The sequence below is a fragment of the Hyperolius riggenbachi genome, chromosome 7, assembly GCF_040937935.1.
Source record: "Hyperolius riggenbachi isolate aHypRig1 chromosome 7, aHypRig1.pri, whole genome shotgun sequence".
Lineage (NCBI taxonomy): Eukaryota > Metazoa > Chordata > Amphibia > Anura > Hyperoliidae > Hyperolius > Hyperolius riggenbachi.
In genome coordinates, this window is record NC_090652.1 from 106,282,128 (window position 1) to 106,309,998 (window position 27,871).

A 27,871-nucleotide genomic window follows, 5' to 3' on the forward strand; every position below is an offset into this window, starting at 1 on the left:
TGGTGAAAAACCGCCTTGTCACGTCTATACACTGCAATTGTCATGCTCCGATCCTCTGCCTATAAAATATTCTAAATCACTATCCCAAAACAACTATGCATATCAGTTGTTCTGACTCCATTTGCTATATGCTTGTTCCAGGTGTTTAACGCAGATCCTACTGAAGCTTAAGGGCCCATACACCTAACGATTTTCCTGCTGATATACAGCAGATTCGATCACTGTGATCAAATCTGCTGTGAAATCGTTGCGCAAACGCTGACAGAACGATCGATTTCCGTCCGAAATCAATCATTCCCGTTGATCCATCCATGCAGAAGATTTCGCTCGATCTCTGGCGGGTCGATAGCGGAGTGCGTCGATAGCGGCGTTCGAATGCCCGGCGACCGACGCTAGCGGAATACATTACTTGCTCCGGCCGGCGCGAATCCCCTGGTCTCCACTGTCCCTTCTCCGTGTCGGCTCCTCCAGCTTCACTGAACTTCCTGTCCCAGCAGGAAGTTTAAACAGTAGAGCGCCCTCTACTGTTTAAACTTCCCCGGCGGGAAGTTCAGTGAAGCTGGAGGAGCCGAGCACGGAGAAGAAGACAGCAGAGACCGGGGGACTCGCGCCGGACGGATCAGGTAATGTATGCGGGGGAAGGGGACAGCATCAGCTTCACAGATTGTGATCGGTTTCATGCTGAAATCGATTCACAATCTGTTTGCAGTAAAGGCAGCCATACGATCCCTCTCTGATCAGATTCGATCAGAGAGGGATCTATCTGTTGGTCGATCTGATAGCAAATCGATCAGTGTATGGCTACCTTAAAGGGAAGGTTCAGGGACTATCCGAAAAAAATAACAATCCCCATCCACTTACCTGGGGCTTCCTCCAGCCCATGGCAGGCAGGAGGTGCCCTCGGCGCCGCTCCGCAGGCTCCCGGTGGTCTCCGGTGGCGCGCCCGACCTGGCCAGGCCGGCGGCCAGGTCGGGCTCTTCTGCGCTCCAAGGCCCGGCACTTCTGCGTCCCACGCCGGCGCGCTGACGTCATCGGACGTCCTCCGGGCTGTACTGCGCAGGCGCAGAACTACTGCGCCTGCGCAGTACAGCCCGGAGGACGTCCGAGTGAGGACGGCTGCTATTTTTAACATTAGTATCCGGGAGTTTTTCATCAGGGCTGACAAACGCAGCCACGGATACGTTTCCGGATCTAGTGTGGACTAGCTCTCAGACAACTACTGTAAATGCAGGCGGTCCTCAGGATTAAGAAGTCACTCTCCGTAGATCAGAAAAAGGGGGTTACACCCCTCCACCAAGAGTGGACTCGTACAATGTTGAAGTAAACCGAGGCGCCAGTAGGATAAAAGTAGCAAAAACATTTAAAAATAGAGGAGGAAGTGGTGGACTTACCTCTTCCAAGTAGACACAAAACAGTATTGATGTATCAACAAAGCAATTTTATTTACATACTCCAGGGTTCGGTACAACATGTTTCGCTGGACTGAACCTGCTTAATCAGGCAATTAGGATGGAGCATATAACAACCGCCGCATTTACCAGATTTGGCCACACAATGGTCCAACATGGCAAAACTAAGAAACAGTTTAAAAATAAAATAAAAAACGTACAGTTTGAACACAATAAAAATGTATACCATTGCTACTAGTGCTAAAGTGCAACAGGTGCTATCTACGGTATAGATAGTCAAGATGCCAATAATTACGGCTTCCATGCAAATTGTACACATCTTGAATTTGTGCACACCAACATCATTAGGAGGCCACTACACTAGCCCTATTCCAATCTGCATAATAATTTGCATCTCGTTGATCATTTGTAGTCTACAGAAGGATCCACTTTTTTTTTCTGAACTACTGTAGTAAATCTTCCACTTGTTCCAACTGATAGTTGAGGATTTTATCGTGTCCCTCAAACTTGAAATAAGCTTGGAATTTTTTCTTCTGCAGCAAGAGGGGCAACCAGATAATGTCATCAGGCCACATGGTGTCATAAGGGATCTTCTCCAGAGGGAACCACTGAGGACGCATTTCTGTGGAATAAAGCAAAGGAATGATAAGGATGTTATATCAATATAAGGTAGGAAAAACTGCGGTGACAGGCTGTTAAAAAGGCTACCAAAATGTACACAGCACTAGTAGTTCATAGTAGGCTTTATCTCAGCATGTCATGTCAGGAAAACATTATAATAATGTATCTGGTCCCTCACTGTCATCCGTGCTCAGCTGTTCCTCTGATGTCCTCCTCCAACACTGGATACACCGCCCATGCCATGCTCTTCCTCCAATGCTCTGCGCTTGCACAGAAAGCAAATACTGCTGCTGCACATGACGCTCGCGGCCACAGGAGCGTGATATAGGATGCACACGGCCAAGTCAGCCGGATTACCGAGGGGACAGTTAAAGTGGACCCAAACTAAAAATACAAGATTTCAGAAATAAAATCTATTTTCTAAATAGTAATAAATAGCAGCCTTTTTTCAGCTGCATGATGACAAATATAAAATATTTTACATTTATTGGAGAAACCCCTCCCTTCCTTTCATATTGCCGGCAAATAATCTGGCAAACTGGTGGAGTAGATGGTGTCCAGCAAAGGAGGAATTGCTAATGGCTGCCACCTGTATAACCCTAGTTATGCAAATAGGAGGGTGAAAAGCATGCACTGAAATGCTCATAGGCTTGAAGGAGTGTTTATTTATATTTGTATGTGTCAGGGTGGTGCAACTAAATATTTTGAATTAAAAAAATGTTTGGTTTGGGTCCGCTTTAAGGAGTGGCTGAGTGCGGAGTCATGGAAGAGGGAGCAGGAGGACTTCAGGGGGCTGGAAGAAACCCTGATAAGTAAAAAGTATTTGCCCTTCCAGGATTTTCTTTTTTCTGTATGATTGTTGCACTTAAATGTATCAGATTATCAAATAATAATAGACAGAGATAATCCAAATAAACACAAAATCCAGATAAGAGATATTGGACAATTGCAATTGTCAGACTACCCAGCATTAAAGGGAATCTGAAGTGAAAATAAAACTTATAAGATAATGATTTGTATATGTAGTATAGTTAATAGAACATTAGAAGCACAGATATGAGTCTCATTGTTTACAGTACAGGAAGAGTTAAAGAGAATCTGAAGCGAGGATAGATTCTATTTTTTAACTTGTATTTCTGTTAATGACCATAACAGCTGCTAAACCGCGGCCAAACGAGGGCTCCATACCCCCCAAATCCCCTCTGCTAGGTTCCGGAAGCGCTTCCTGAATGAGGCAGAGCTAATGGCTGTAGCTCTGCCTCTCAGTGCGTCAATCCCGGATGATTGCCGCCTCTCCTCGCCCCTCTCAATCTGCCTTCACAGAGGGGCAGGGGAGAGGCGGAGATTGACGCGCATGGAGGCAGAGCTGCAGCTCATAGCTCTGCCTCCATGAGCAGCAAAATCCACGACCAAGAAAGTCGTGAATTTTGCAGGGGGATTTGGGGGGTATAAACCCCTCGTTTTGCACGGGATAGCGGCGGTTTAGCAGCTGTTATAGTCATTGACAATAATACAAGTTAAAAAATAGAATTTATCCTCGCTTCAGGAGTCTCTTTAAGAAACTTCAGTTGATATCTATGCAAAAGAGCTTCTCTGAGCTCTCCCACTAATTTAGTGAAAGAACAGTGCTATTTTCTGAAGCACTAATTTCAACCTGTCTCTCACTGTTTCTTGTTTGTTTAAAGGAGTCATCAGGCAAAATGGAAAAAAAAAAGCTTTACTCACGTCGGCCTTTCTCCAGCCCCTTGCAGCCGACTGTCCCACGCTGACCACTCCGCTCTCCGCCGCCGTCTAGGGCTCGCTGCACAGTGCAGAGGCCAACCCTGAGGTCGGCCTTACTGCGCCTGCGTGAAGCGCCGCTGTCAATCATGGCCACGTTGCCCGAGGAGTACTGCGCCTGCGCAGTACGTCACAGACCATGTGGCCTAGACAGTGTGCGGGTAGCCCGGGACGTCGGCGGAGAGCGGAGTGGTCAGCGTAGGACAGTTGCCTGTAAGGGGCTAGAGAAGGCCCCACGTGAGTAAAGCTTTTTTTTCCATTTTGCTTGATGACTCCTTTAAGGATTTTCTGCCAAGAAGGGTTATTAGCTCTGCTCTGTTTCATCATTTAAAATTCAGAGTGTAATTTGTAAACAGCAAATATTAGAGAATGATGCAATGTTATGAAAAAAAGCTATATACAGCTACTCTTTTCTTTGCTACTAATGTTCTATTAATTATCCCTACTATACATATACATATAATTCCTTATATCATAAGTTTTTTTTCAGTGTCACTATAAACATTGGGGAGTCCGATAATCAAGCGATGATAAGTGGTTCAATTGCACTTGGCCCTAGGCAGGGTGTTAAAAAACTGGCTTGGGCGATCTTATCGTCCAGCGAGTTCTTTACACCCTATCCTATGGTACTTTTTATGCTGCTGGGAAGCGATGCTTCCTGTTAGACATGAGAATTAACTTAGATCGGCAAAAAGCAGATCTAAACACGCTAATGCACATCTTCCGCCGCTGCATCTGGGAATCTACTTTACAAAGGAGGCCATCAGAGCTCCCCGTTTGTCCTCCCGCGCATCTCTGAACCCCCAGCTCCGAGCAATTTACTCCGAAGCACCGCCAAACATCCTCTGCAACTCCTGTACCCACTGGGACTTGCGGCGAAGGGTGGTGGATGTTCGACAGTAAGTGCAGTCTCTCGCGATGGGTGTGCGCACATCTCATGCCTGGGGGAGTGAAGCAGCAGTGCCGTGGTGCTGAAAGACAGCACAACAGTGCAAAACCTTGCTCCCCTTCGCCCAGGATATGGGAGCATCATTCAGGCTTTCGCCAAAGTAATTCTAACAATCGGCCATCGCATGAGTGAAACCGGCAATAGGATTTGCTGGTAATCCTTTGCGGTGGGCAGGTGATACAGCAAGTAGCTCATATGTACAAGCTACTTTTCACCTTTAATTGCATCAGGCCCATTATTTATTTAGGCTTCTTTCCCACTAAGACGTTGCGTGAGGTGCTACGTTAAGGTCACATAACGTGCACCTAACGCAACGCATAGTGGGGTTGAAGCTGGACGTCAGATCAAGCCGCGTTATGCGGCTCTTCATGCGTCCTGTGATGCCGTGATGCGTACTCTTGGACGAATGCGGCATCACGTGGTCCCGCCAGCCAATCGCTGCACAGCGCGGCACTCCAGGAAGTAAACACTGCATGTCACAGCGTGCAGTGAATATTAAATTAGCCATGTGCCTGGCCAAGGAGGAGGGGAGACCTCCTCCTCCAACATCACGGAGCATGTGCGAACAGTCTAACTTATAACGCACAGCATGCAGCACTTTGTTTTTGCCTTCTGCGTTACAATGTAACGCAACATGGGCACTTTAAACAGTCCATTGATTTTTCATTGCTGTGCGGTGGGCTGCGTTACAGGCTGCACTAACGTGCGCCTGTAACGTCTAACTGTGAAAGCAGCCTAAAGAAAAAAACGATCCAAACTTACATAGCCCTGTGTGAAAAAGTAACTTTTTCCCTTAAAAAATTGTTTGAATATCTGAAGCATTTGTGAATGTGTAGTAAACATCAGGAATATTTTATTATAGCTGCCAGAAAATGTTTTTACTGGTATGGGTAAAATAGGGATCTAAATACGAAGAAAAACCGTAACACTTGTAGCACTCCAAAGGAAATGAAAACCCGTTGTGGACACTTTTTTTTACACCTCAGGTTCCTTTTAGGTAGCCGACTCACCTTCACTTTCAGTTGGTTCTCCTGTAAATTCATCTGTCCGGAATATATGGACATCCAGGAGCTCAGTGCTGCCTACAAATTCAAATTTTATCTCGCCCATTTTCTGTAGCGTGTCCACAGTCAGACCACTTTCTTCCCAGAGCTCCCTGTGTGAAGAAACTGTATGATGACCAAAGTGTGACAAACGAACAAGCAGAAGGAGGACATGATTAAGAAACTCAAGCTCTGTCTAAAGGTGGCCATACATCTAGTGATGATGGGCAGATTTGACCAAGAGACAAATCTCTCTCTGATCGAATCCGATTATGGAGAAACCTGTAGGCCGCCCATACACCGCAGGTGATTCCTGATCAATTCAATGCTGAAATCGATCTGGAATCGGCCTTGTGATGCAGCATCTGCCGCCTCGCTGGCCCGACGATGTTCCCCTAATGTGCAATGTGCCCCCCAATTCACTATACATTACCTGTCCATGGCCGCTGCTGGTCCTCCACTGGCTCCAGAAGAAAGTCCTTCGTCTATAAACATTCCCCACGTAGTTGCCAGGGTACCCGTTGGCGCTTGTGTTGTGTCACACGCACCCCTTTAATTAGGCAACCACATGGGGTGCTTGTATAGACGAAGGACTGCGCCCTGAGCCAGCGGAGGACAAGCAGCAGCCATGGACCGGTAATGTATAGTGCACCTGATTGAGCAAGTCGGCCCAACATCATGCAGCATGTCTGACCGATTTGTGCCAAAATTATTTTCATAGTTGATAGGGCGTGCACTTGGCAAGCATTTTTAATGATTCAATTATAATAATCGAATTGTCGACCGGCCGACAAGTCACCTGATGTATGGCCAGCAATTTTGACAAGATTTTACATGTGATTCCGATTTTGAATCAGTTCTGCATGCTGTGTTTTTTTTTTTATATAGCATCCAAGGAAAATCGGAATTGCAAATCGGATTTGCAGTGTGCAGGGGGACTAATACAGCAGCTCACCACCAGTTTATTATTAGACTTACAAATCAAAACATCATGCCATAGCACATTTTGCAAGCTGAAAGTGATACTTGTCTAAATAAACTTCTGGAGATTTACAAATCCTGATTCCTGAGGACTCGAGAAGCTACAAACAGGTGCAATATATGCACGTTGATCGGAATCGCCTTTATTCACCAAGCAACGTACCCGGAATTACTTGTGGTACAAATGGCAATGGCAGCAGTACATGTGACAGACATTACATTACATAAAAAGCTTAAACAGCCCAAAAGTGCTGGAGCCTTGTCACCAAAGCAGCCCTCAAGGGCGCCATCTTGTAATGTTCTAGGTGCATGCTTCTCCACTAGGTAGAATTAGTTGCATTCGATAGCCAGCATCCCTCCTTCAATCATTTTTATTTTAAAGATTGAATAGTGACTACTTTAATACAAGTTGGAGTCCTGTGGTGACCAACCAAGTTGATGTTCATCAGGTCATTAGCTTTTGACTCCCGAATCAGGTAAAATGAGCACAGCCATAGAGACTCATGTTAATTTCCCCAATTGCAGCTATCACCGGTAAAAAGGACACATGGTATTTGTAGCCGCGCTTTGCATAGCGGGCGACCACGGCTCCTGGTAAAATAGCAGGCGCTATGCAAACTGCGGTTACAAATAGCAATAGGCGCAAAGCCGGAGGCACCCTTTCTAACGATAATAGCTGTGGGCAGATAGGTTTAGGCAAGGAGGAGGTTTAGGGTTAGGCATGGGGGGAGAGAGTTTATTTTAGGCTAGGCACTATGGAGGGGGAGGGGGTCTAATGTTAGGCTAGGTCATACTAGAAAAAATATATATATTTAATGACTACTGATAGTTTACTATCAAAATTAACTAGTAGAATATCGGTAACTTTACCGAAATTCTACTGGCGTCCTTTTTGCATGTACGTCTGGCACAGGATACTGCAGTTCCCTCCTCTAGACAGAGACATGTCTGCAGCTCACAAGAATATAATTATTATTTCATCTTAAAAGGAAATTCCCCTTTTCTAGTACGACTGCCATAAATACAGAATGTTGCTGAAATATCTTTACAATCTAATGGCAGTGTTCTCCCTAGACTCTTTTAGCCTGGTGCTCCACCCAGCTAATTTTGGTGGGCACCCAGCTGTCATCTGCTTGCTTCCTCCTCCTCCTCCTATGTTGTAAGCAGAGTTGCGCCAGCCCTGCATTCCCCCACCGTGCTCCACCCAGCTACTTTTTCATGCCACCCGGCTGGAAAAAGTTTCTGGGGAGAACACAAGGTTATTAAAAATTATTTCCATTTCACTTAGCAGCTAGTTAACAATTTCCAAAACTGACCCTTCTATCTCCTAGTTTCCCCTTGAAACACTGAATGAATGTGTTTGAAATGCACATAAAACAAAGCAGGCATGCTGAAATAGTGTTTGCCATTGATCATTCAATATATATATAGATCAACTGAAAACAATAATTTGTTGTTTTCTTTTTCTTTACACAAAAGGTGGAATTTTCCTTTCAGTTGAAATATACTGTAAATTATTCCTAAAATATGCCTAATTTGAGGAACTTTACAACAAGCTTGGGAAACTAGGCCTGCCTGCCAACGTTTGTGAATTTATCCAAACAACCCCCATTCTTTTACTCATTTTACCTTTTTGCCGCTTGCTCAATGGTCTCCCCATTTTGCACTTTGCCACCAAATCCATTCCATCGGCCAGCACCGAAACCTCGCTTCTTCATTCCCAACAAAATCCTCGAGGGTTGGACAACGAGGACAAGCGTCAATAATTTTGAAGTAAACATGGCATCTGGGAAATTAAAAAGGCATAACAGTACAAATCAGTAAAATCAAGCATATTGAATTTAAAGTGAACCTCGGGTTAAAAACAAATACTAACCTAAGAAGAGGAAAGCCTTTGGATCCTCTAGAAGCTTCCCAGGTTCTCCTCACTCCTACCACCACTTGCCTGGACCCTCTGAAGATCCAGGCAGCGCTCCTCTTTATGTACAGGCATGGCCGTGGCTGCACAGTAGCATGGAGCCGCTATGCTTGCGCAGGTGCAGTATGGCCACACATGCATGAAGAGGAGCGCAGCCCAGATCTAAAAACCGATTAGCTCTTGTATTACTTTCGGGGGTCCTTGAGCGGCAACGGTGGTCCAGAGGTTGGCGTGGGATGACGCTACAGGATCCAGAGGCGTCCTTAGGTAAGTATCTGGTTTTTAACTTGAGGTTCCCATTGAACATTAGGGGGTACCGCATTGGAAGTTTTGTCACCCGTTCCGATTTTGCTCGCCGATACTGCTGCGCAGCCGACTGACCACGACAGCCCGAAATTTTGCAGCATGGCCAATGAACATGCTCGCCCAAACTTGGTCGCATCGTCGATTGGGCATGCACTAGGCGGCACAGATTTTATCTGATTCGATAATTATCGAATCGCATGGACGATTGGCTGCCAAGTTGCTAGATGTATGGGTACCTTAAAGGGAAGGTCTGAGGTGATTAAAAAACAAAAATCTACTTACCTGGGGCCAGAGGCGGGAAAAGGTCCTCCAGCACCCAAGGCTGAGACACCAAAGTGCGCCCCTCCATCCCTCCCACCCCAGCCGTTACACACTGATTGCTATTAGACTAAGAGGTGCCACAGGGCCCAAAACCTCCCCAACACCTTAATATCTAGTTATCTGGCTTGTAGTCACTTCCATGTATCCCCTTTTCTTATTTCTTTCTGCTTCAAACACAATTAGGAATGACAGCTGAATGAATTCTGCGCCCCCTCCTACACTGCGCCCTGAGGCTGGAGCCTCTCCAGCCTATGCCTCGGCCCGGCCCTGCCTGGGGCTTACTCTAGCCCCCTGCAGCTGTTCTGTGCCCTCGCCACAGCTCCGCTCCCCACCGGTGGGCCCAGGGTCCTCTCCTATGCAAAATGCCTACTGCACTCCAGCATGGGGCACAAGGAGTGACATCAGTGCGACTCCGTGAGCCGCACGCTGAAGCGAGCCACCGGAACTGCGGTGAGGGCACAGGACGGCTGCCAGGGGCTGAAGGAAGCCCCAGAAAAGTAGAATTTTGTTTTTTAATCACTTCGGACCTTAAGGAGCACCAAACCAAACCGATTATGGTGATAAGATGGTTATCTGGTGCACTCTGGGGGAAATCCAGTGAAATGTGGGAAGAATCTGTTAATGCCAAGCAGACAGTATCTTGGTAAGAGTTGAACATGGGGCACATGATTTCTGCTAAGTGCCAGGGGGGTGGGGGCACATTAGGGGTGACCGCATCGGGTTTGCAGCAGTGTCACAACGCCAATTCCAGATCAATTTCAGAATGAAGTTGATCGGGAAGCGGTCTGCGTTGTATGGGCAGCCGACAGATTCTATTAGAGAGATATTTGTCTCTTGGTCAAATCTGCCCATCGTTGCTAGATGTATGGCTACCTTTAGATTGTAAGCTCCACTGGTGCAGGAACTGAATGTGATGGTTCTATTAGCTCTGGGGTGTGATATGTAGCACTATATCAGCAGCAAAGTAATATGTGGAATAAATACTACCATCAGCTGAACTAAATCAATATTTATTTCAGGTGTTTGCTTCATATTTTATATTTACTACTTCTCTGAGTAATTCAAAGCACCAAAGCCTTAATCAGTCTTTTATTCGAGGTATATAAATTCTGCTTCCTCAGTTATTTTTGTGCCCTCAGCTGTTTTCAGACTTATTTTGTCAAATTACTTGAGCAGGACCCCAGGCAGCGGATGCCCAGACCTCACGTTTAATACAGCGCACTCTCAAAATAAATAATGGATGGCATATCTGCATTCATTTCTTCATAGGCTTTCCATAGAAATAGGACTGGTGATTCTTAGATGCAGAACCAGCTGGTAACCTCTTCAAGAGACCACATGTCTTCCATATATTTTTATAGATCTGCATCATGTCTAAAATAATTAATCCACAAGGGAAGAAGCCATAACATCCATAAAGGGAACCTAAAGCGAGGGGGATATAGAGGCTGCCATATTTATTTCCTCTTAATGTAAGGCTTTGTTCACATCAAAAATTGAAATCGTTGACGGCAGCAATTTCGATTTTTTTTTGTGCTTTGTATTCTCCTCCCGGCGCTTAGCTGCGCACTGTGATTTTGTATAAAGCACTTTTCAAAGCGCTTTTGCCAAGCGATTTGTTTTTTCACTTTCTGATGTATCAGGAAGTGAACTCTTTGACCCGGTAAATAATAAATACAATGTATTCTTGAAAGCGCTGGGGAAATCGCTATACCAAGAGCTTTTTCAAGCGCTTTGCGATTTCCCTATACCTTCCATTGAGCAAAACTGCTCAGAAAATGGTAAAGGCAGTGCTTTGCTGAGCAGATCGGAAACGAACCGCTCAGATGTGAACTCTCTCATAGGGAATCATTGCACAACTGCTTTTAGGGGCGATTTTCACGGCGCTTAAAAAAAAAAAAAATGTAAACCGCCCTAGGTGTGAACGAGCCCTAACAGAGGTTTATTACTGTATAAAGAGGTGTAAAAGTACATTGATGCATCCTGCAAGGTCAGATTTTTTTTCTGCTTGCTTGAGACTTCTGGTTAATGGGTTTTACTTTAGTTGCTGTGATTTGGTCACCTTATGACATGGTCCTGGATGTAAGCAGCAAATAGCCCTAAAGCCCAATTAGTGAATCACTGTCTCTGGAACCTGTTAATCCAAACTTAGTTCTGCATATTAGTATGTCTGTTTTTTAATATTAATAATGTTCCCCTGTAGAAAGGTATCCTACCTACAAAACATGGAGCACATCCTTGCGTAATGGACTAAATAAAAAAATAACTATGGTAAATGATGTGTCAGTGCTGACAGGCTATTAATAGACAACTGTAGAAGAATGAGGCGTTCCGGGGAGCTTGCTGAGCAATCTGTAACTGTGGAATGAAGTTACATAATTCTTCCTGAGATGGACCTCAGATCCCATGTTCAGTGGATGCATCATAATCAAGGTTGAAATATACAAGAATCATAGGTTTTATATTCTATAAGTTAGCGAATAAAACAAACATAAGCTCAAGACAAGTACAGTATTAACTGAGAGGAAAAGTTACCTGCTCCCTGCAGAACTGGATGAATGACACTCCAGCACAGCACACACGTGGGCTTTACTCGCTGGAACTAACAGAGCGAGTCACGTGATTTGCCAGTCTGCTGTGTTCTGCGCCATTTTGGGAATGGGCAAACACCCTATAGTTAGGTCAAAATAATCACTTTAGTGCTCAATACGTAATTCTAGTAGGATTAACACAGCCGGGAGTGCAGAGATTATTGTTTCACTCGTTTGTTATCGTGTTCCCAAAACAAAAATGGCGGTGTGGTTCGGTAAACTCATTAGAAATGACGTCAATATGGCAGCGGTGGGAGCCCGGTGAGTGTGGCATATAAGGCACATAGGAAGAAAAAGGAAGAGTAGACGTAAATGCTGGGTGCCTGGCTGCTGAGTTATTAGGTGCTACTTATAGAATGGCGATTTGATGATTTAAGCAGTATACAGAACAGATATCCTGACTTCCCTCTGAGTAAAAGCAGGAAGTTTTGAATCAGGGAGATACCATTTATTATTAGAGAGGCTCGGACAACTTGCTGCAGCGTAGTGCAGCGACAGAGCTGCGCAATTATCATTTTTGTAAATGAATAGACAGCAGCCAGAGGAGTAGTTCTTGGGAAAGCAGCCTGGGTAAGGGGGATCAGTTCATATTTTCACTTCTGGCTAGGAGTTGATGTAAGTGGGGACAGTCATGGTGGACATACTTGTTATTACCTGGCCTTGGGGGTCACCCCAGGGGCACGATTGCAGGAGTATGTGGATACTCGCTTCCTGTCATTTCGGCACAGGGTGAGCTTGAAAGACAGCTCACCCTGCTGCTGCTCTAATTACGGGCAGCGTTAATTACTATTCCCCCCTCAGAGTCGTAGCAACTCGGGCAGAAACCCACTAGGAGCGATTTTCTGAGCGCTTTGCGATTAGAAAACTCTTGCTAATGTAATGCTATGCGTGTGATCCCGCTTGAGCAATGTGATTTTATAAAAATCTCCTCCTCTGATAATACTTCCTGTCCACACCAGGGCCCTTTGGCCCATGGGCTTTGGGCACAGCACACACACTGGCTGCATCCTTTGTGCAATTTTACTAAACCTATGTGGTTGGTAGCCTGGATAGTGGTTGCTGCCATGGATAGTGTTTTCTGCTGGGTATCCTAACTAAACACCGCCCAAAAGTGTTAATCGACCATGCTCTTTTAAGATCGCTGACCATTGAACTGGATCTATCCTGCCCCACGCATGGGCAGTCTCTCCTTGACGCACTCTGGCTGTTCACTTCCAACGTCTTCTCAATCACACACACAGAGCTTAGTGATAATTTCATGTGAAGATTCGCAAGGGGAGATGGGAGCACAGCCAGAGCAGCGTCAAGGAGATACTGTGTATGCGCGGGCCAGAATAGATCAGATACAATGGTCAGCAACTTCCTGGAGTCATGACCCTTACTGAACTGAATTGTGGGCAAACGGGGGTTTGTGGGAGGAAACAGACTCTGCTGTCATGGTCTGGAAATCATGCGGATACTATATAAGGCTTCACTTTCATCTTTTTTCATGTCATCTAGGATATCCTATAAGATGACATTAGTAGCCATATTAATAGTCCTTGTACATATAGATATTTCAGCTGAGAAGGGCAGAGCTCATATGAGTGCTGCTATTTGTAGGTGCCTGCCTGCTGATGTTGCTGCTCTATCTGGCAAATTTTGGAGGGTCAGGCCATCCAAACTGAACTCCTCTTCTTTGCTGACAAAGGTTAAGGGTTGGGCCAGCCATATTCCCAATTGTAGGGATGGTCAATGAGATGCACATTTTATCCTATTTTTTTTTAATTTATGCAGCTTGAAAATTAACTAATCTAATATAGTGGCACAGCTCAACAGCTTCCTCTGCCTCACAGGACACAGAACACCTGAAGGTCCTTGACATACTATTCGTATTGACACAGTGGCATGCATTAACTGTACTGAGAGGCACCTCTAGCTACCTAATTTTTGGGGAACCTCTAACAACCTAAAACTGGGGGACTCCTCTGGCTATCTAATACTAGGGAGAACCTCTGGCTACCTGTTCTTCCGCTAATTGGAAGAGTACATAAGCAGAGCTTTACCTTTCCCAGTGCTGGGTCAGCATACCTCTGCTCTGTATGGCAACTATTCATTTTGGTAGTTGTTTTTGCCAAGGGATGTTTTGGAGTCATCAAGGGTGCCCTCACCTGGAAAAGTATGAGAACCACTGCACTAACTTGTTGGCAATACTTGCTATTTTTATATGACTGGGAATGGTTTGTTTAATATACTTTTTTATTTTTTACTTTGTAGTAGCAGACACTGTAAAACAAAAAACGCACAGGTTTGTTGACTTTACAGTTAACAGCAACACCATTCAAAGCATAGACATGTAGTACAGTACACAATATCCTAAAGCCGTATACGCCCTAAAGTAGGCAGAAGATACAAGACATAACTATGCAAAGGAAGATTGGATACAGGTGTGGTATTCCTTACCAAATAGCTCTCTCTGGTCAGACAGGAAGAAATTAATTACAAAGTCGTTCTGAGGTGGTACCTCACCTCTGACAAGACAGTACAATATATCCCAGGAGAAGAAATCTATGCCTCATGGAATGTTTAGTGCCTGCAATAAACTACAGCATTAGGTTGGCCTGCCCAAAGATCAGATGACTATGGACAAGGCTATACCAACTTATATACACTGTGATATGAATGGAAATGCCCAAAGATCTGGAGGGTTGCTCTGTTGGGGAAGAACCGCTTAAGAGTCTGCTCATAATCATGATAAATGAGTAACATTTCTTTTTACTTCGTATGGACACAATGGCACGCATTAGTGGCTTGTTCTGATGCGCATAAACTGTGCCTGTGATCCCCAGATGCAACTGATTCTGGCAAACAATTGCAAGATTTTGTAAAACATTTTTGGTGAGCTTTGATGAACTGGACTGAATCCTGTAGAGGCTTCTAGTGTCCTGCTTGCTGCTACTCGCCGGGACCCTCTGGAACATCAGGGCCGTGCTGCACCCGTGCGAACAGGCCTGCACAGTAGCCCAGAGCCGCAGGAGTGGCCATACTCATGCAGGCGTAGTATTGCGCTTGGTAATGGAGGACAGCATGGAAAGCATCTATAGGATCCAGAGGCTTCTGTCTTCTTAGGTAAGTACATTTGGGCACTTTCAGTCTGTTAATATGTCTCAGAGGAAATATTAAGGTAATTAATCACATTTTATGGCACTAAGAGAAAGAACCATCAGGAGCACCTCTGGCCCAACTTTGGATCATTGTCTTTATTTTCCTCTTCTCTTCTATTCTTATACTCCTCGAGTCTATTTGCCTTATCTTCTTTGCTTTACATAGCTTCTAAGTTCTGTCAAAACAAGTTGGCAATATAGAAATGTGAAACTCTCAAAAAGGTACTAATTCTTAATGAGATTTTTTTTTCTGGCTATACAGTGCTTACCAATATTATGCATGTTCTAAGTTAAATGTTCATAATTTATTTTGAATATTAATGCACTTTAAGTCATATACCTGTAACATATAGGCTTTACTCCCATTCTTTATGAAAATTATTATCTGTTAGGGCTTTACAGTTTTGTACACTGGTTAAACTTGAAAATAGAAGAAATGAAAAAAAATCTTTGTGAAAAAACAACCAAACGAAACAAACACTGACAGGTGAAGTGGATAACATTGATTATCTTGTTATATTTACACCTATTTACATAGCATGAACAATTGCTATGTAATCGGTGCATTTTTACATACATGGGGATTGATTCGTTAAACATTGATAATATTACATGCATGCACATGTGTAACACGGTAACGCGCACGGTTTTCTCCTGCGTTTTCTCCTAGGTAATAGAAGATGAAAAATTATCTCCTAGGAGAAAAAGTTAATTGCATATGGGCCATTGGCCTCAATTCACTAAGGTTACCTCCTGTCTTTAATAATGTTTCTAGATCACCATGGTGATAAGGCATGTAGTATTCAGGAAATATTTTACCTCAGGCAAACCTAAAGTTAACTCTTCTGTCTTTAAGCTAAGGAGAAATCTGTAAAGTTAACTCTTCAATCCTTAAAATAACTCCAGAAGTCTAAAGTTAAACACAGGCTGTTAACCTCCCAAGCGGTAAGCCCGAGCTAGCCGCCGCAGAGGATTACATGGCCCCGGGAGGAATTTTTTTTAAATAAAACTTGTTGTAAACCTTGTAGCTAGCACAAGGCTAGCTACCTGTGTCCCCCAAGTCCTTCCGCTCTGCTCCGATCGCTGCCATTATACATACCACCAAATCTCCAATCACCTCCAGGCTTCGCTATGGGGAGGATCGGGACTGCGCATGACGTCGATGACGTCATGTCCGTTCGTCGCCATAGCAACGACTGAAGCTGATTGGGGAGGCTGCGGCTATCGTGGGATCGCGGCTGGGTAAATATAAGCGCCGGCGATCGGGGGGATCAGAGAGGTGCGGGGGGACTTGGGGGACACAGGTAGCTAGCCTAGTGCTAGCTACAACTATTACAACAAGTTTTATTCAAAAAATTACTCCCGCGGACGCAACCACCGAAACTGTGTACTGCCAGGGAGATTTATTAACTGCATGCGAAAATAACTACAGAGGAGGTAACTTAAGGATTGAAGTGATAAGATAATTATCTCACTGTGAAAACTTATCTCTACACCTTAATAAGACAATATTGATGTGTGGAGGTAAGTTTTCTCTTGCCTTATTATCTCCAGCATGATCTTAGTGAATTGAGGCCATTGTGTAGAAAGGCAGAGTAATGTGATTTATGTGTTTCAAGAAGGAGAAATGGGTAAATGAAAGTATCTCAGCAGTGCTGACAAAGAGCAAATTGTGATGGCTAAATGACGGTTAGGTACACACTATGCAATTTCCCGTCAGATCCACAGGTAACTTGATGGGAAGTTGCATCTTGCATACATGTCCAAACTGCTTCCAGTAGATAACGGGATAGATTTTCAGATGATTACTTCTCAAAATCGTTATCAATGGTGAGCCGATGGGACAAGTTAAAAATAATCGGTGCGATCCATCAATCTGACGTGAAGTTGCACTGTGTGTACCTAGCATAGGGGATTGCCTGTTGGGGTAAAGTATAGTGTGGGCTTTGTGGGCCCTGAGCCAATATGGTAGCCAAACATGATATCTAAAACAAAGACTGTAGAGTTGCTGATCTCTCATCAGAAGCCTCCTTGGGTAGCAGATCAAGGAAAGCTGAATATATATATATATAGCAAGTAGTGGGGTAATCCAGGGCCAACCAAAAACTAATACTGCTGCCTTGCCATGGAAGTGGAATTCCAAAGGCTAGAGAAAGCACCCAGACAGAAAATCAAAGTGCCTAGAAGCAGCTACACCAACAGGATCTGGTGCTGAAGACTAATACCCCCCCCCCCCCCATCAAATTATCACTGAAACTGAAGTGAAGATGACTAGTTCAGAACATCTACAAAATGGCAAATTATTATTATTATTTAGTATTTATATAGCGCCAACATATTACGCAGCGCTGCGCAGTATATATATATATATATATTGTCTTTATTAGATGTTAGTACATACCAAGAAAGGACACATTGATGTGCATAGTGATTGAAGACTATGCAATTTGGGCAGATCCTACAGAAAAGTTACTGTAGCATCAGTTGCTGAAAAATGTAATGTTGGTCATGAGAGAAAGGTGTCAGAACACAGTGCACCACAACTTGCTGTGTATCAGCAGATCCGTCAGAGTGCCCATGATGGCTCCCGTCCAACATGAGAGCACCTACTATAGGCAAGTCAGTATCAGAACTGTACCATGGAGGAATAAAAGAAGGTGACCTGGTCTGAGGCATCATGTTTTCTTTAGCATCCAGTCAAGCAGCTGTGGCAAGATTTAAAAACAAAAACAAAGAACACTTATTTTAAAGAAGCCCTACCCTTATGTCTTACTGGATTTAAAACATCTGCTATCTACACCTTTGTACCACACCTTCAAAGGTCTTGTGGACTTCTTGCTTTGATGATTCTGAGCTTCCACCTCATACTAGTCAGGTGGTTTTATTGTTCCGTGTGTGTCTTCCATTTTCCCCAGCGTTAGTATATCATCCCTTACGTGTTTCTTTGCTTTTTGAGGTACCATTAACCTCATTTTGAGTTCAGGATTGGTGAAACTGGTAAGCATTTTCCAGTGTGCTGTAAGTACATTGATAAACAATTTGCATTTAGCTCTCCAGCAATTCAGACACAGGGGCCCTTTATTCAAGTCACTTCTCCTGAGTTTTCTTCTAGAAGATAATGTTTCATATTCTCTTTAAAATAACTTTTCAGCACTTGTAACCAAAAAAGTATCAAAAATGTGGAGAAAAGGTAATATCCAAATAATTTGAAAGTCATTGAGAGTCATTTGAAAAAAAAATGCAGGATACTTACCTAAGGAGAGGGAAGGCTCTGGGTCCTATAGAGCCTTCCCTCTCCTCTCCCGATCCCCTCATTACGGCAGCAGCTCCCTGGTTTGAAACCCTCACCACGGTGGAAATTCGGAAGTCTTCGGGAGCCGAGTCCTCCCTAAGACATGCAGCTCCATACTGCGCAGGCAAGAATGTGCACGATAGGTCGCTCGCGTGTGCGCAGCGTGAAGCAGCCTGTCTTCGGGAGCATTTAGACTTCCGAAGCCTCCCTTCAACAGCGGAGACAGCAGTATTTGACCAAACTGGTTGAATACTGTTACGGGGATGCCAGCACTGGAACGGGGCCCGGGAGAGGAGTGGGAAGGCTCTATAGCAGTTTTCCCCAACCCTGTCCTCAGGGCTCACCAACAGTGCATATTTTGTGGAAATCCACACAGGTAGTTAATCAGCTCTGCTGAGACACTAATTACCTCACCTGTGCATGTTTGTAGTTTTCTGCAAAACTTACTGTTGGTGGGCTTTGAGGATAGGGTTGGGGAATTACCTCTCCTTAGGTAAGTATCTGTTGTTTTTTTTTTAAATGACTCCCGATGGCTTTAGTATTTTCTTGCTTGCTGGTGGCTTAAAAGGCATGTTCTTGAGAAAGTGTGAAAATATCACTTGGGTAGGAGAAAACTCAGGAGCAAAAGTGAATTGCATATGGCCCACAGAAACTGTAAATGCAATTAATAAGAACCCTGCAAATCAAATCTCTTGAAGAAAAATAATCCATTTGACTTGCACTACAAAAGCATATGATTCATTTGCAGCCTTGTTTAGTTCCATAATTTTATTTACTGTATACAGAGCAGGGACAAGGTCTTCCAGCACCCAAGGCTGAGACACCAAAGTGCGCCCCTCCATCCCTCCCACCCCAGCTGTCACACACTGATTGCTCTTAGACTAAGAGGCACCCCAGGGCCCCCAACCCCTTAATCTCTAGTTATCTGGCTTGCAGTCACTGCCATGTATCCCCTTTTGTTTTTTTTCTCTGCTTCAAACACAATAAGGGAATGATAGGTGAGTAAGTTGTGCGTCCCCTCCTAAAATGCACCCTGAGGCTGGAGCCTCTTTCGCCTCTGCCTCTGCCTCGGCCCAGCCCTGTTTGTATAGATGACTGTGCAGCTTAAACACTTCAGCTGCTGAGGCACTACATATTCCAGCTGGCAAACTGAGAGCGGGCAGCACGGTGGCATAGTGGTTAGCGATCTCGCCTTGCAGCGCTGGGTCCCTGGTTCAAATCCCATCCAGGGCACTATCTGCAAGGAGTTTGTATGTTCTTCCCGTGTCTGTGTGGGTTTCCTCCGGTCACTTCGGTTTCCTCCCACATCCCAAAAACATACAGATAAGTTAATTGGCTTCCCCCTAAATTGGCCCTAGACTACAATAAATATACACTACACGATACATACATAGACATAGGACTGTGGTAGGGATTAGATTGTGAGCTCATCTGAGGGACAGTTAGTGACAAGAATATATTCTCTGTACAGCGCTGCGTAAGATGTCGGCGCTATATAAATACTAAATAATAATAATGCTCTGTGTAGGTATATTAGCTTAAGCCTCTATGCTTCTTCATGTACAGGGAGAGTGTATGGTAGTTACTTGAAAGAATTGTCATTAATTCACATCTACTGCATACAATATTAAATCAGATAAAAATGTTAATATTCATGGGGCTATATAAAGCTTTTGCAGCCATATTTAAAGAATGGTGCCCTGAGGGGTATTAATCATAGATTAAAGAACTGTTCTCCCATGTTAGCAGCGATTTAAGGCACCTATAAAGGTATAATAATATTTTTATGAGACGAGATTGCGTTGGGATTATGATTATTTTTATTCTGGAACTGAAGTCAGAACTATGTAATTAAAATGATAATGATCTGCTGTGTTGTAAGAAGGTTTCTTTCTCTCCTGTATAAAAGGACAGGGGCAGATATATATTATAAGCAAAAGAGTACAGATTTTCAATGAGAAGCCATTTTTCCAGCTTGGATGCAAATTATGTGCTGCCTGTAATTGGAATAACTGTAGATCTTTTAATGGGTATAAGTCTGTCCAAACATGTAATACGAGAAGAGTAATTCCCCCACATCGCTATCACTATGATGGGTACGTTAGAAAAGGTCTGATAGGTGGGACTTCAAGAGGGTATAAAAGCTCAGTGGAAGAATATAAATGTAACATTCATACATTCATGTAATTCCAGTATTTTGGACAACAAAATGTAGTTGCTGAAGGTACAAAACAACACGGCTTTCCTGCGATATTTCATCTAATGACGGACATACACACACTTAAAGGGAACCGGAACCGCGCAAAATTATTTAAAATAAACACATGATGTAGCTGCAAATGAATTTTACATATTAACCTCACTGTCAGTTCCTCTCAGAAGCTCACCGTTTCCTTCTTACAGTGATCCCTTCCAGTTCTGACAATATTTTGTCAGAACTGAAATACACTACTTGCTATCAGTTATATATCAGCAGCTGTCAGTTACAACTGAATTTGCAAGGTAATGTCCATGTTTTCCTATGGCTCAAGTGGTTGATATTACAGCTTAACAGTGTGCTGACTAGGAAGCTGTTATGGAGTAATGGCGATTTTTAAAATGGAGGACAGAGAATTCCATTGATCGCAGTGGACAAATGGGACGCTGGAGAGGAGAAAGAGATTGAGGAGTAGACTACAAAGGAGGTAAGTATGACCTATGTATGGTTATTTTGACTTTTTATTTTCAGTTCAGGTTCTCTTTAAATACACAGAGAGAGAAAGAGAGAGAGAGAGAGAGAGAGAGAAAAAGAAAAAGAAAAAGAAAAAGAAAGTTCAAAAGCAACATACCTTGAACCTTAACTAAACAGAAAGAAAAAAAAGAGTTTAACTGACCTGGAGCTTCTACTGGCCTCCTGCAGACATCCTGTGCTGGCGCCGGGACAAACCGATCCTCCAGTCCCCCATAGCGAGCCAGTTTTGTTTCCTCAGTTGGCGGGCCACTGCAGACGAAACTGACTCACTGTGGAGGATCGGTTTGTTTCGGCACGGGCACAGGACATCTGCAGGGGGCCAGTAGAAGCCCCAGGTAAGTTAACCTCCTTGGCTCTGCAGCCACTGATGCGATTGCTCTGGGATTGCTCATAAAATGCTACATGCAGTGATTTGCCATCACTCTGCGAGTGTAATCCTGGTAGTGGGACCACCCCCATAGGGTTCCATGGAATAGCATCAAAATTTAAGGTGTTTACTAGGCTTTAGCACTGCCTAATTTAGACAAGGTAGGGGGAAATCTGTCCACCATGTGCAGGTTTAAACAGAAGGAGTCCATAAATGAGAGCTGCAGTAATGAGATAACAGGCACACAAGTAATACGAGTTTGTCTTATTTGAAAACATTTTTTTCTGGTGCAAGGTGTAAGTTAAAGAGCCAGGATTGTGTGTGTAATGTAAAGCCTGCTATTTACACTTTATGTATTTCCAGATTTTGCCAGGTAGCCTCTTGGTTAGTATGTCGCAGCTTGCACACCACTGTGGTCCCAGGAAAGGCCAAGACTGGAGCTGAGCAAATCTGGCTGAACAGGCAGAAGAGAGATCCCTATGTGAAGGCTGCTCGGGAACACAGCTACCGCTGCCGGAGTGCTTTCAAGCTGCTTGAGATAGACAAGGAGCATAAAATCCTTCACCCGGGGCATCATGTGATCGACTGTGGCGCTGCACCAGGTGCCTGGAGTCAGGTGCTGGTGGACAAAGTTAACTCCTTGGGGCAAGGTGAGTAAGCTGTAAGACCTTAAGTGGTAGTGTACTTAAACTTAAATGTGTTTTCAAACATGATTCAGGCCTCAGATTCTCCATCCCACTTACCCCTCTTAGTCTGCCAGTGTTGCAATATCATTTTTCTTAAGTTTGAAAATACCTTGATATCAGCAATGTGTGGTCTGGTTACATCATTGTTGCTGCTTCTTTCATTTTTTGCTCTTTCCCAGGTGGAGGTGCATGACCTCCAGGGAGCACAAGATTTAGCCAAGTTGCAAATATACACACTCCCAATTAGGAGCATGGCCAAGCTGCCAAATGTTCCTCTTCCCACTGCAATCACTGGAGGTAGGGTGTGCAGTGGAAGGAGGCGTGTCTTCAAGTTGTTCCAGTTGGTGACAAACATGGACCATCAAGACTCACGTGATCATGTTGAAGATTTCTAAAAGTATGGTGTTAAAGGGAACCTGAGTTGAGTGGGTATATGGAGGCTGCCATATTTATTTCCTTATAAACCATGCCAGTTGCTTGGCAGCCCTGATGATCTTCTGGCATAAGTAGTGTCTGAGCCAAATCCTTGGAACAGTCATATGGCCAAACCAGTAAAACCAGAGTCACCTGAGTCAGAGTACTTGATCTGCAAATGCTTGTTCAGGTTCTATGGCTTAAAGAGACACAGTATCAGGAGAACTGCCAGGCAACTGGTGTTGTTAAAAAATAAATGAATGTGTCAACCTCCATACCCCTCTCACCTTGAGTTCCCTTTTTTTTCAGACTTGGGATATATGATATTGCAGTATTGGGATGGAAGTAGAAAATGTGAGGCTTACTGTACAACAGACTCATGATTATCCTGCACTCTGTCCTCCATTTGTCCTGAAGTGATGACCATGATCTACAGGTAAGAGAAGGAGTACAATGGAACAATTAAGAAGTTAGTTCTGTTATGGGCATAAAGTTGTGCTTACCTATCCTGGCATCTCTTAAGGAACATCTATTATGTGCCTTGGGAGAATATAAGAATGAGCGCAAGAAATGTTTTACTTGTACAGTATATGCTCTTAAATGTCTACTGTTTCAATGGAAATTATCCCAGGTCCCAACCATAGCTTACTGGAAGTGGAAGTGATTAACACTAAAATACCGCTATATAAACTGACCAATTAGGCTCAGGGTCACCCTAATAAATTTGATAAAGTTTTCAAGCAATGATGCATTGTGGAACACCTCAAAGCTCATTCCAACCTGAATAATCGCAAATGCCTTCTGTCCTGAGAAGGCAAACTTCTGTTTAGCATAAGCTTGGAAAAGATGGATTGAGTCACATGATACAGTGTTCCTAAGCTTGATGTTGAGGCTAGACCAATATACTGCAACTTCTTGTATCTTATGTTCTAGGTCTCTTAAACAATAGTTTGCACAATTCTGCTCAATTCTGATATCTGGTGGCACACAGCTGCTTAGAGGAAAAATCTTGGGGAAAACGAACAAAAAAAAAAAAAAATATATCTCAGATTTACTTAGCTGGGGCTTCCTCATCGCAGCTCCGCTCCAAGCGGGTCTCCTGGGGTCCCCTCCATAGCAGCCGCCGACGCGGTCAGGTCAGCTGGAGGAAGCCCCAGGTAAGTAAATTTAATTTCTTTAATACTTTGCAGATGTTTCCTTTAATACAAGCCTGTAAGGAATAAAAGGTGCAAAGTCAGATACTTGCCTAATTGTGGAAAGCTTCTGGGTGGTAGGAGCCTTCCCAGATCTTCCTAGAGCCCATTACTGCTGCCTGGGTCACTTTTCTTCCTTTGTTGTAATATGCAACAGCACTGGTGATCAGGGTTGTCAAAAGCATAAGCACTCTCCATGTCAGAGATTCCCCCCCCCCCCCCTTCCCCCAACACTGCCACAACCTGTGTGAGCACTCATAGTGCTAAGAGGGGTACTCTCAGCATGTTTCATAAACATATCCACTTAATTCCAATAGAAACAGCCAAATTAATGAAGGACACATTCACATCACAAGGATGGTAATCCACTTAGGACCCTCTCTGGTATTCAGCGCTTCCCACCGCAGGGGTCACCCCTGGAGACAGGCGCCAAAACTAGTTGGGATGAGAGAGGGCAGAGTTTGCAGAGTGCCAGTCAGAGGGGAATACTACCACTGCGGTGGGAAGCACTGTATACCAGAGAGGGTCGTAAGTGGATTAGGACCCTTGTGATTTGAGTGTATCCTTCATGAATTTGGCTGTTTTTATTGGAATTAAAGAGACACTGAAGAGAAAAAAAAATAATGATATTATGATTTGTATGTGTAGTACAGCTAAGAAAAAAAACATTAAGATCAGATACATCAGTGTAATTGTTTCCAGTACAGGAAGAGTTGAGAAACTCCAGTTGTTATCTCTATGCAAAAAAGCTATTAAGCTCTCCGACTAACTTAAGGTGCCCATACACTCGTCAGATTGGCAGCAGATAGATAAGAAATGCATCTGATGATCTATCTGATGTGTTTTTAGAAAATTTTTTACCAGGATAGAATTCCAATAGATTTCAGTTTGAAATCTATTGAAATTCGATCTGATGGCATTTTTTTGCCATCAGATTTCCATTAAGGCCAATGCAAAATGATAAGCAATCTCATCAGATCGACCTAAATTTTCCATCCTGCCAGTTCGACAGAAATCCATCGAAATCGGCCATTGGCCAACCGATTTTCAATCGATCAATCGATCGATCGATCTGGATCGGTCGGCCAGAAAATCGGCTCAGTGTATGGGCCCCTTTAGTCGTGGAGAGGGCTGTTATCTGACTTTTATTATCTCAACTGTAATTGAACTGTTTACTTTTCCTCTGCTAGAGGAGAGTTCATTACTTCACAGACTGCTCTAAAAGACTCATTTTGAATGCTGAGTGTTGTGTAATCTGCACATATTATAGGATGATGCAATGTTAGAAAAAACACTAATTGTTTCCAGTACAGGAAATGTTAAAGGGACTCCGAGCAGTGCAGAAACTATGGAAAGATGCACATCATTTTAAAGCTCTCATTCTACTCTTTCCAATGATATATAAACCGCCACCCTACGCCTTTTAGTTTTCGCTATTTTCGCGATTGAAATTGCCGCGGCCGCGATTTCGATCGCGAAAATAGAGAAAACTAAAAGGCGTAGGGCAACGATTTAGGTTTCGTCAGAAAGAGGAGAAAGAGAGCTTTAAAATGATATCCATCAAGCCATAGTTATATTGTATTACACAGGGCGACTTTTTGTCAAAGTCAGCAGCTGCATTCAGCAGAATGGAGCTGCTGACACTGGGGAAAGTGTCGTCCTGTGTAATACAATATAACTATGGCTTGATGGATATCATTTTAAAGCTCTCTTTCTCCTCTTTCTGACGACACCTAAATCGTTGCCCTACACCTTTTAGTTTTCTCTATTTTCGCGATCGAAATTGCGGCCGCGGCAATTTCAATCGCGAAAATAGCGAAAACTAAAAGACGTAGGGTGGTGGTTTATATATCATTGGAAAGAGGAGAAAGAGAGCTTTAAAATGATATGCATCTTTCCATAGTTTCTGCACTGCTCGGAGTCCCTTTAAGGTCCGTACACACGCCGGACTGCAGGCAACGACGGGTCCGGCGTCGCCTCCCGCTGGGTAGGCGTTCCAGCGACAGTCCGGCGTGTGTTCAGTCTGTCGGCGGACTGATACGGCTGTTTCTGAGCGATCCAGCCTGCAGTCCGGCGTGTGTACGGACCTTTAAGAAACTCCACTTATCTCTATACAAAAAAAAGCCATTAAGCTCTAGGACGTTCAAAGTCGTGGAGAGGGCTGTTTTCTGACTTTTATTATTTCAACTGTTCCTGAACTATTTACTTTTTCTCTGCCAGAGGAGAGGTCATTAGTTCACAGACTGCTCTGAAAGAATCATTTTGAATGCTGAGTGTTGTGTAATCTGCACAAATTATAGAATGATGCAATGTTAGAAAAAACACTATATACCTGAAAATAAAAATATGAGAATATTTTCTTTGCTGCTAATCTTCTAGTAATTATTCATAGTACACAACCAATTCATTATATCATATATTTTTTTTCGCTTCAGTGTCTCTTTAAGTAATGGGTAAGCTTACCACAGTATGTTTCTACAGGTAATTCCTTCCTGTAACTAGCTACAGCTGAATGCTTTTTGTTTTTTTGCCTGCATGGGAGCTGCCACCTTGCTGGTGCTGTCAGCACTAAATATGGAACAGACAGAATTTACAGTATTTTATTCTAAAGTACTGTATGTCACTTCACCGTCTCAGCAGCGAGAGTTAAAGGGAACCTGAAGTGAGTGAGATATGGAGGCTGTCATATTTATTTCCTTTTAAACAATAACAGTCACCTGGCAGTCCTGCTGATCCAATGGCTCTACTACTTTAAGTCATAGATCCTGAATAGGCATGCAGATTACACAAATCAGACAAGATTAGCTGCATGCTTGTTTCAGGTGTGTGATTCATACAGTACTACAGCCAAAGAGATCAGCAAGACTGCCAGGTAACTGGTATTATTTAAAAGAAAATATGGAAGCCTCCATAGACCTCTTGCTTCAGGTTCCCTTTAAATGCTAGAACGTGACCTATGATGGAACTGTTATCTGTTTTTGTGGTTTATATGGTTTGCTTTTTCTATCTCTTTTCAAGCCCCCTACATGGGGACAAAAGTAGCATTCTCTATGCTCACTTTTTGCAAACAAAATAAATCTTTGAAACTAAAATGCAAGAACATGGCTTTTTCAAAATCAAAAGTGTCTACACAAACTGATAAGCACATGAGGTGCAACAATTGCATAATTGGCATATATGTATTGACCATTATATTAGAAAATCTTTTTCTCTATTCTAAACATTTCATTATTTTTGCAGACCCTGCAGCGAAAACTGGCTTTGTTTTAGGTGTGGATCTTCTTCATATACCTCCTCTAGATGGCGCTTTATTTCTCTCTAAATGTGACATGACAGACCCCAACACGTACCATAAGATAGTGGACCTTCTCCCTACTGGCAAGGCAGATGCCATATTGAGCGACATGGCTCCCAATGCCAGCGGGTTCAGAGAACTGGATCACCATAAACTAGCCAGCATGTGCTCATCCCTTCTGGACTTGGCAGCCCTAGTTCTCCGACCCGGCGGCAACTTTCTCTGCAAGCTTTGGGATGGAAGTCAAACGAATCCACTTAGGGACAGATTGCGACAGAGTTTTCAGTATGTCAGAACTGTGAAGCCTAAAGCTAGCAGAATGGATTCTGCTGAGATATACCTGCTGGGAAAATCTTACAAAGGAAACCCGTCTCTGGATTGTTCTTCCAAATAAATCATAAAACATGCTCTATGCATAATAAATAACATTTGTAGAATGCTGTTTGTGTTTTTTCACTTTTTTATTTATGCATGACTTTTTTTTCCTGTTTTTTTTTTTTTTAATAAAATAGTTTGGAGTGCTGTGGCCTAGTTTACGTGATGGCTTCCTAATTCTTTCTGGTAAAATCTCCATTAATGCTAATCTGGTTAATTACTGTACAAGAGGTATTTAATGGTAACCTGAGACGAAGGTTGTAAAAGAATTGATGCTTACCTGGGGCTTCCTCCAGCCTCATGACCACAGTTTCCTCCCTCACCGTCCTCCCAGGTTGTTCCATTCGCCCAATATTGGTCCCGGTAATCTTTCAGTCCCGTTGTCAGTACTACCTACGCAGGAGCAGAACGCTCTGGTGACATGAACGCGACAGGCACACGGCCGGGCATGTGCAGA

General features: G+C 43.6%; 2 protein-coding genes across 2 annotated transcripts; one reads left to right on the top strand and one right to left on the bottom strand.

Moving 5' to 3' along the window:
* Nucleotides 1–1,417: 1,417 nt before the first annotated feature.
* On the bottom strand, nucleotides 1,418–11,950 carry NUDT1 (nudix hydrolase 1). Its single transcript, XM_068244491.1, has 4 exons — nucleotides 11,863–11,950; nucleotides 8,412–8,568; nucleotides 5,769–5,914; nucleotides 1,418–2,031 (listed from the first exon to the last, which is right to left on the bottom strand). Exons 2-4 carry the CDS (start codon nucleotides 8,561–8,563, stop codon nucleotides 1,853–1,855), a joined length of 477 nt encoding a protein of 158 aa, XP_068100592.1. The 5' UTR covers nucleotides 8,564–8,568; nucleotides 11,863–11,950; the 3' UTR covers nucleotides 1,418–1,852.
* A 130-nt stretch (nucleotides 11,951–12,080) lies between these two features.
* MRM2 (mitochondrial rRNA methyltransferase 2) lies at nucleotides 12,081–27,476 on the top strand. The gene is made up of 3 exons (XM_068244490.1): nucleotides 12,081–12,179; nucleotides 21,815–22,101; nucleotides 26,985–27,476. The coding sequence occupies exons 1-3, from the start codon at nucleotides 12,118–12,120 to the stop codon at nucleotides 27,431–27,433; spliced, it is 798 nt and encodes a 265-aa protein (XP_068100591.1). The 5' UTR covers nucleotides 12,081–12,117; the 3' UTR covers nucleotides 27,434–27,476.
* Nucleotides 27,477–27,871: the final 395 nt, after the last annotated feature.

Bases quoted from the DNA above. Each gene is read 5' to 3' on its own strand.
- NUDT1 (XM_068244491.1), bottom strand. From the start codon at position 8,563: ATGTTTACTTCAAAATTATTGACGCTTGTCCTCGTTGTCCAACCCTCG. The intron at 5,915-8,411 runs GTAAAATGAGTA...TTCTTCACACAG, and splicing joins ATTGAGCAAGCGGCAAAAAG to GGAGCTCTGGGAAGAAAGTG. The intron at 2,032-5,768 runs GTGAGTCGGCTA...TTTATTCCACAG, and splicing joins AGAACCAACTGAAAGTGAAG to AAATGCGTCCTCAGTGGTTC.
- MRM2 (XM_068244490.1), top strand. From the start codon at position 12,118: ATGGCGGTGTGGTTCGGTAAACTCATTAGAAATGACGTCAATATGGCA. The intron at 12,180-21,814 runs GTGAGTGTGGCA...ATGTATTTCCAG, and splicing joins ATGGCAGCGGTGGGAGCCCG to ATTTTGCCAGGTAGCCTCTT. The intron at 22,102-26,984 runs GTGAGTAAGCTG...TTATTTTTGCAG, and splicing joins AGTTAACTCCTTGGGGCAAG to ACCCTGCAGCGAAAACTGGC.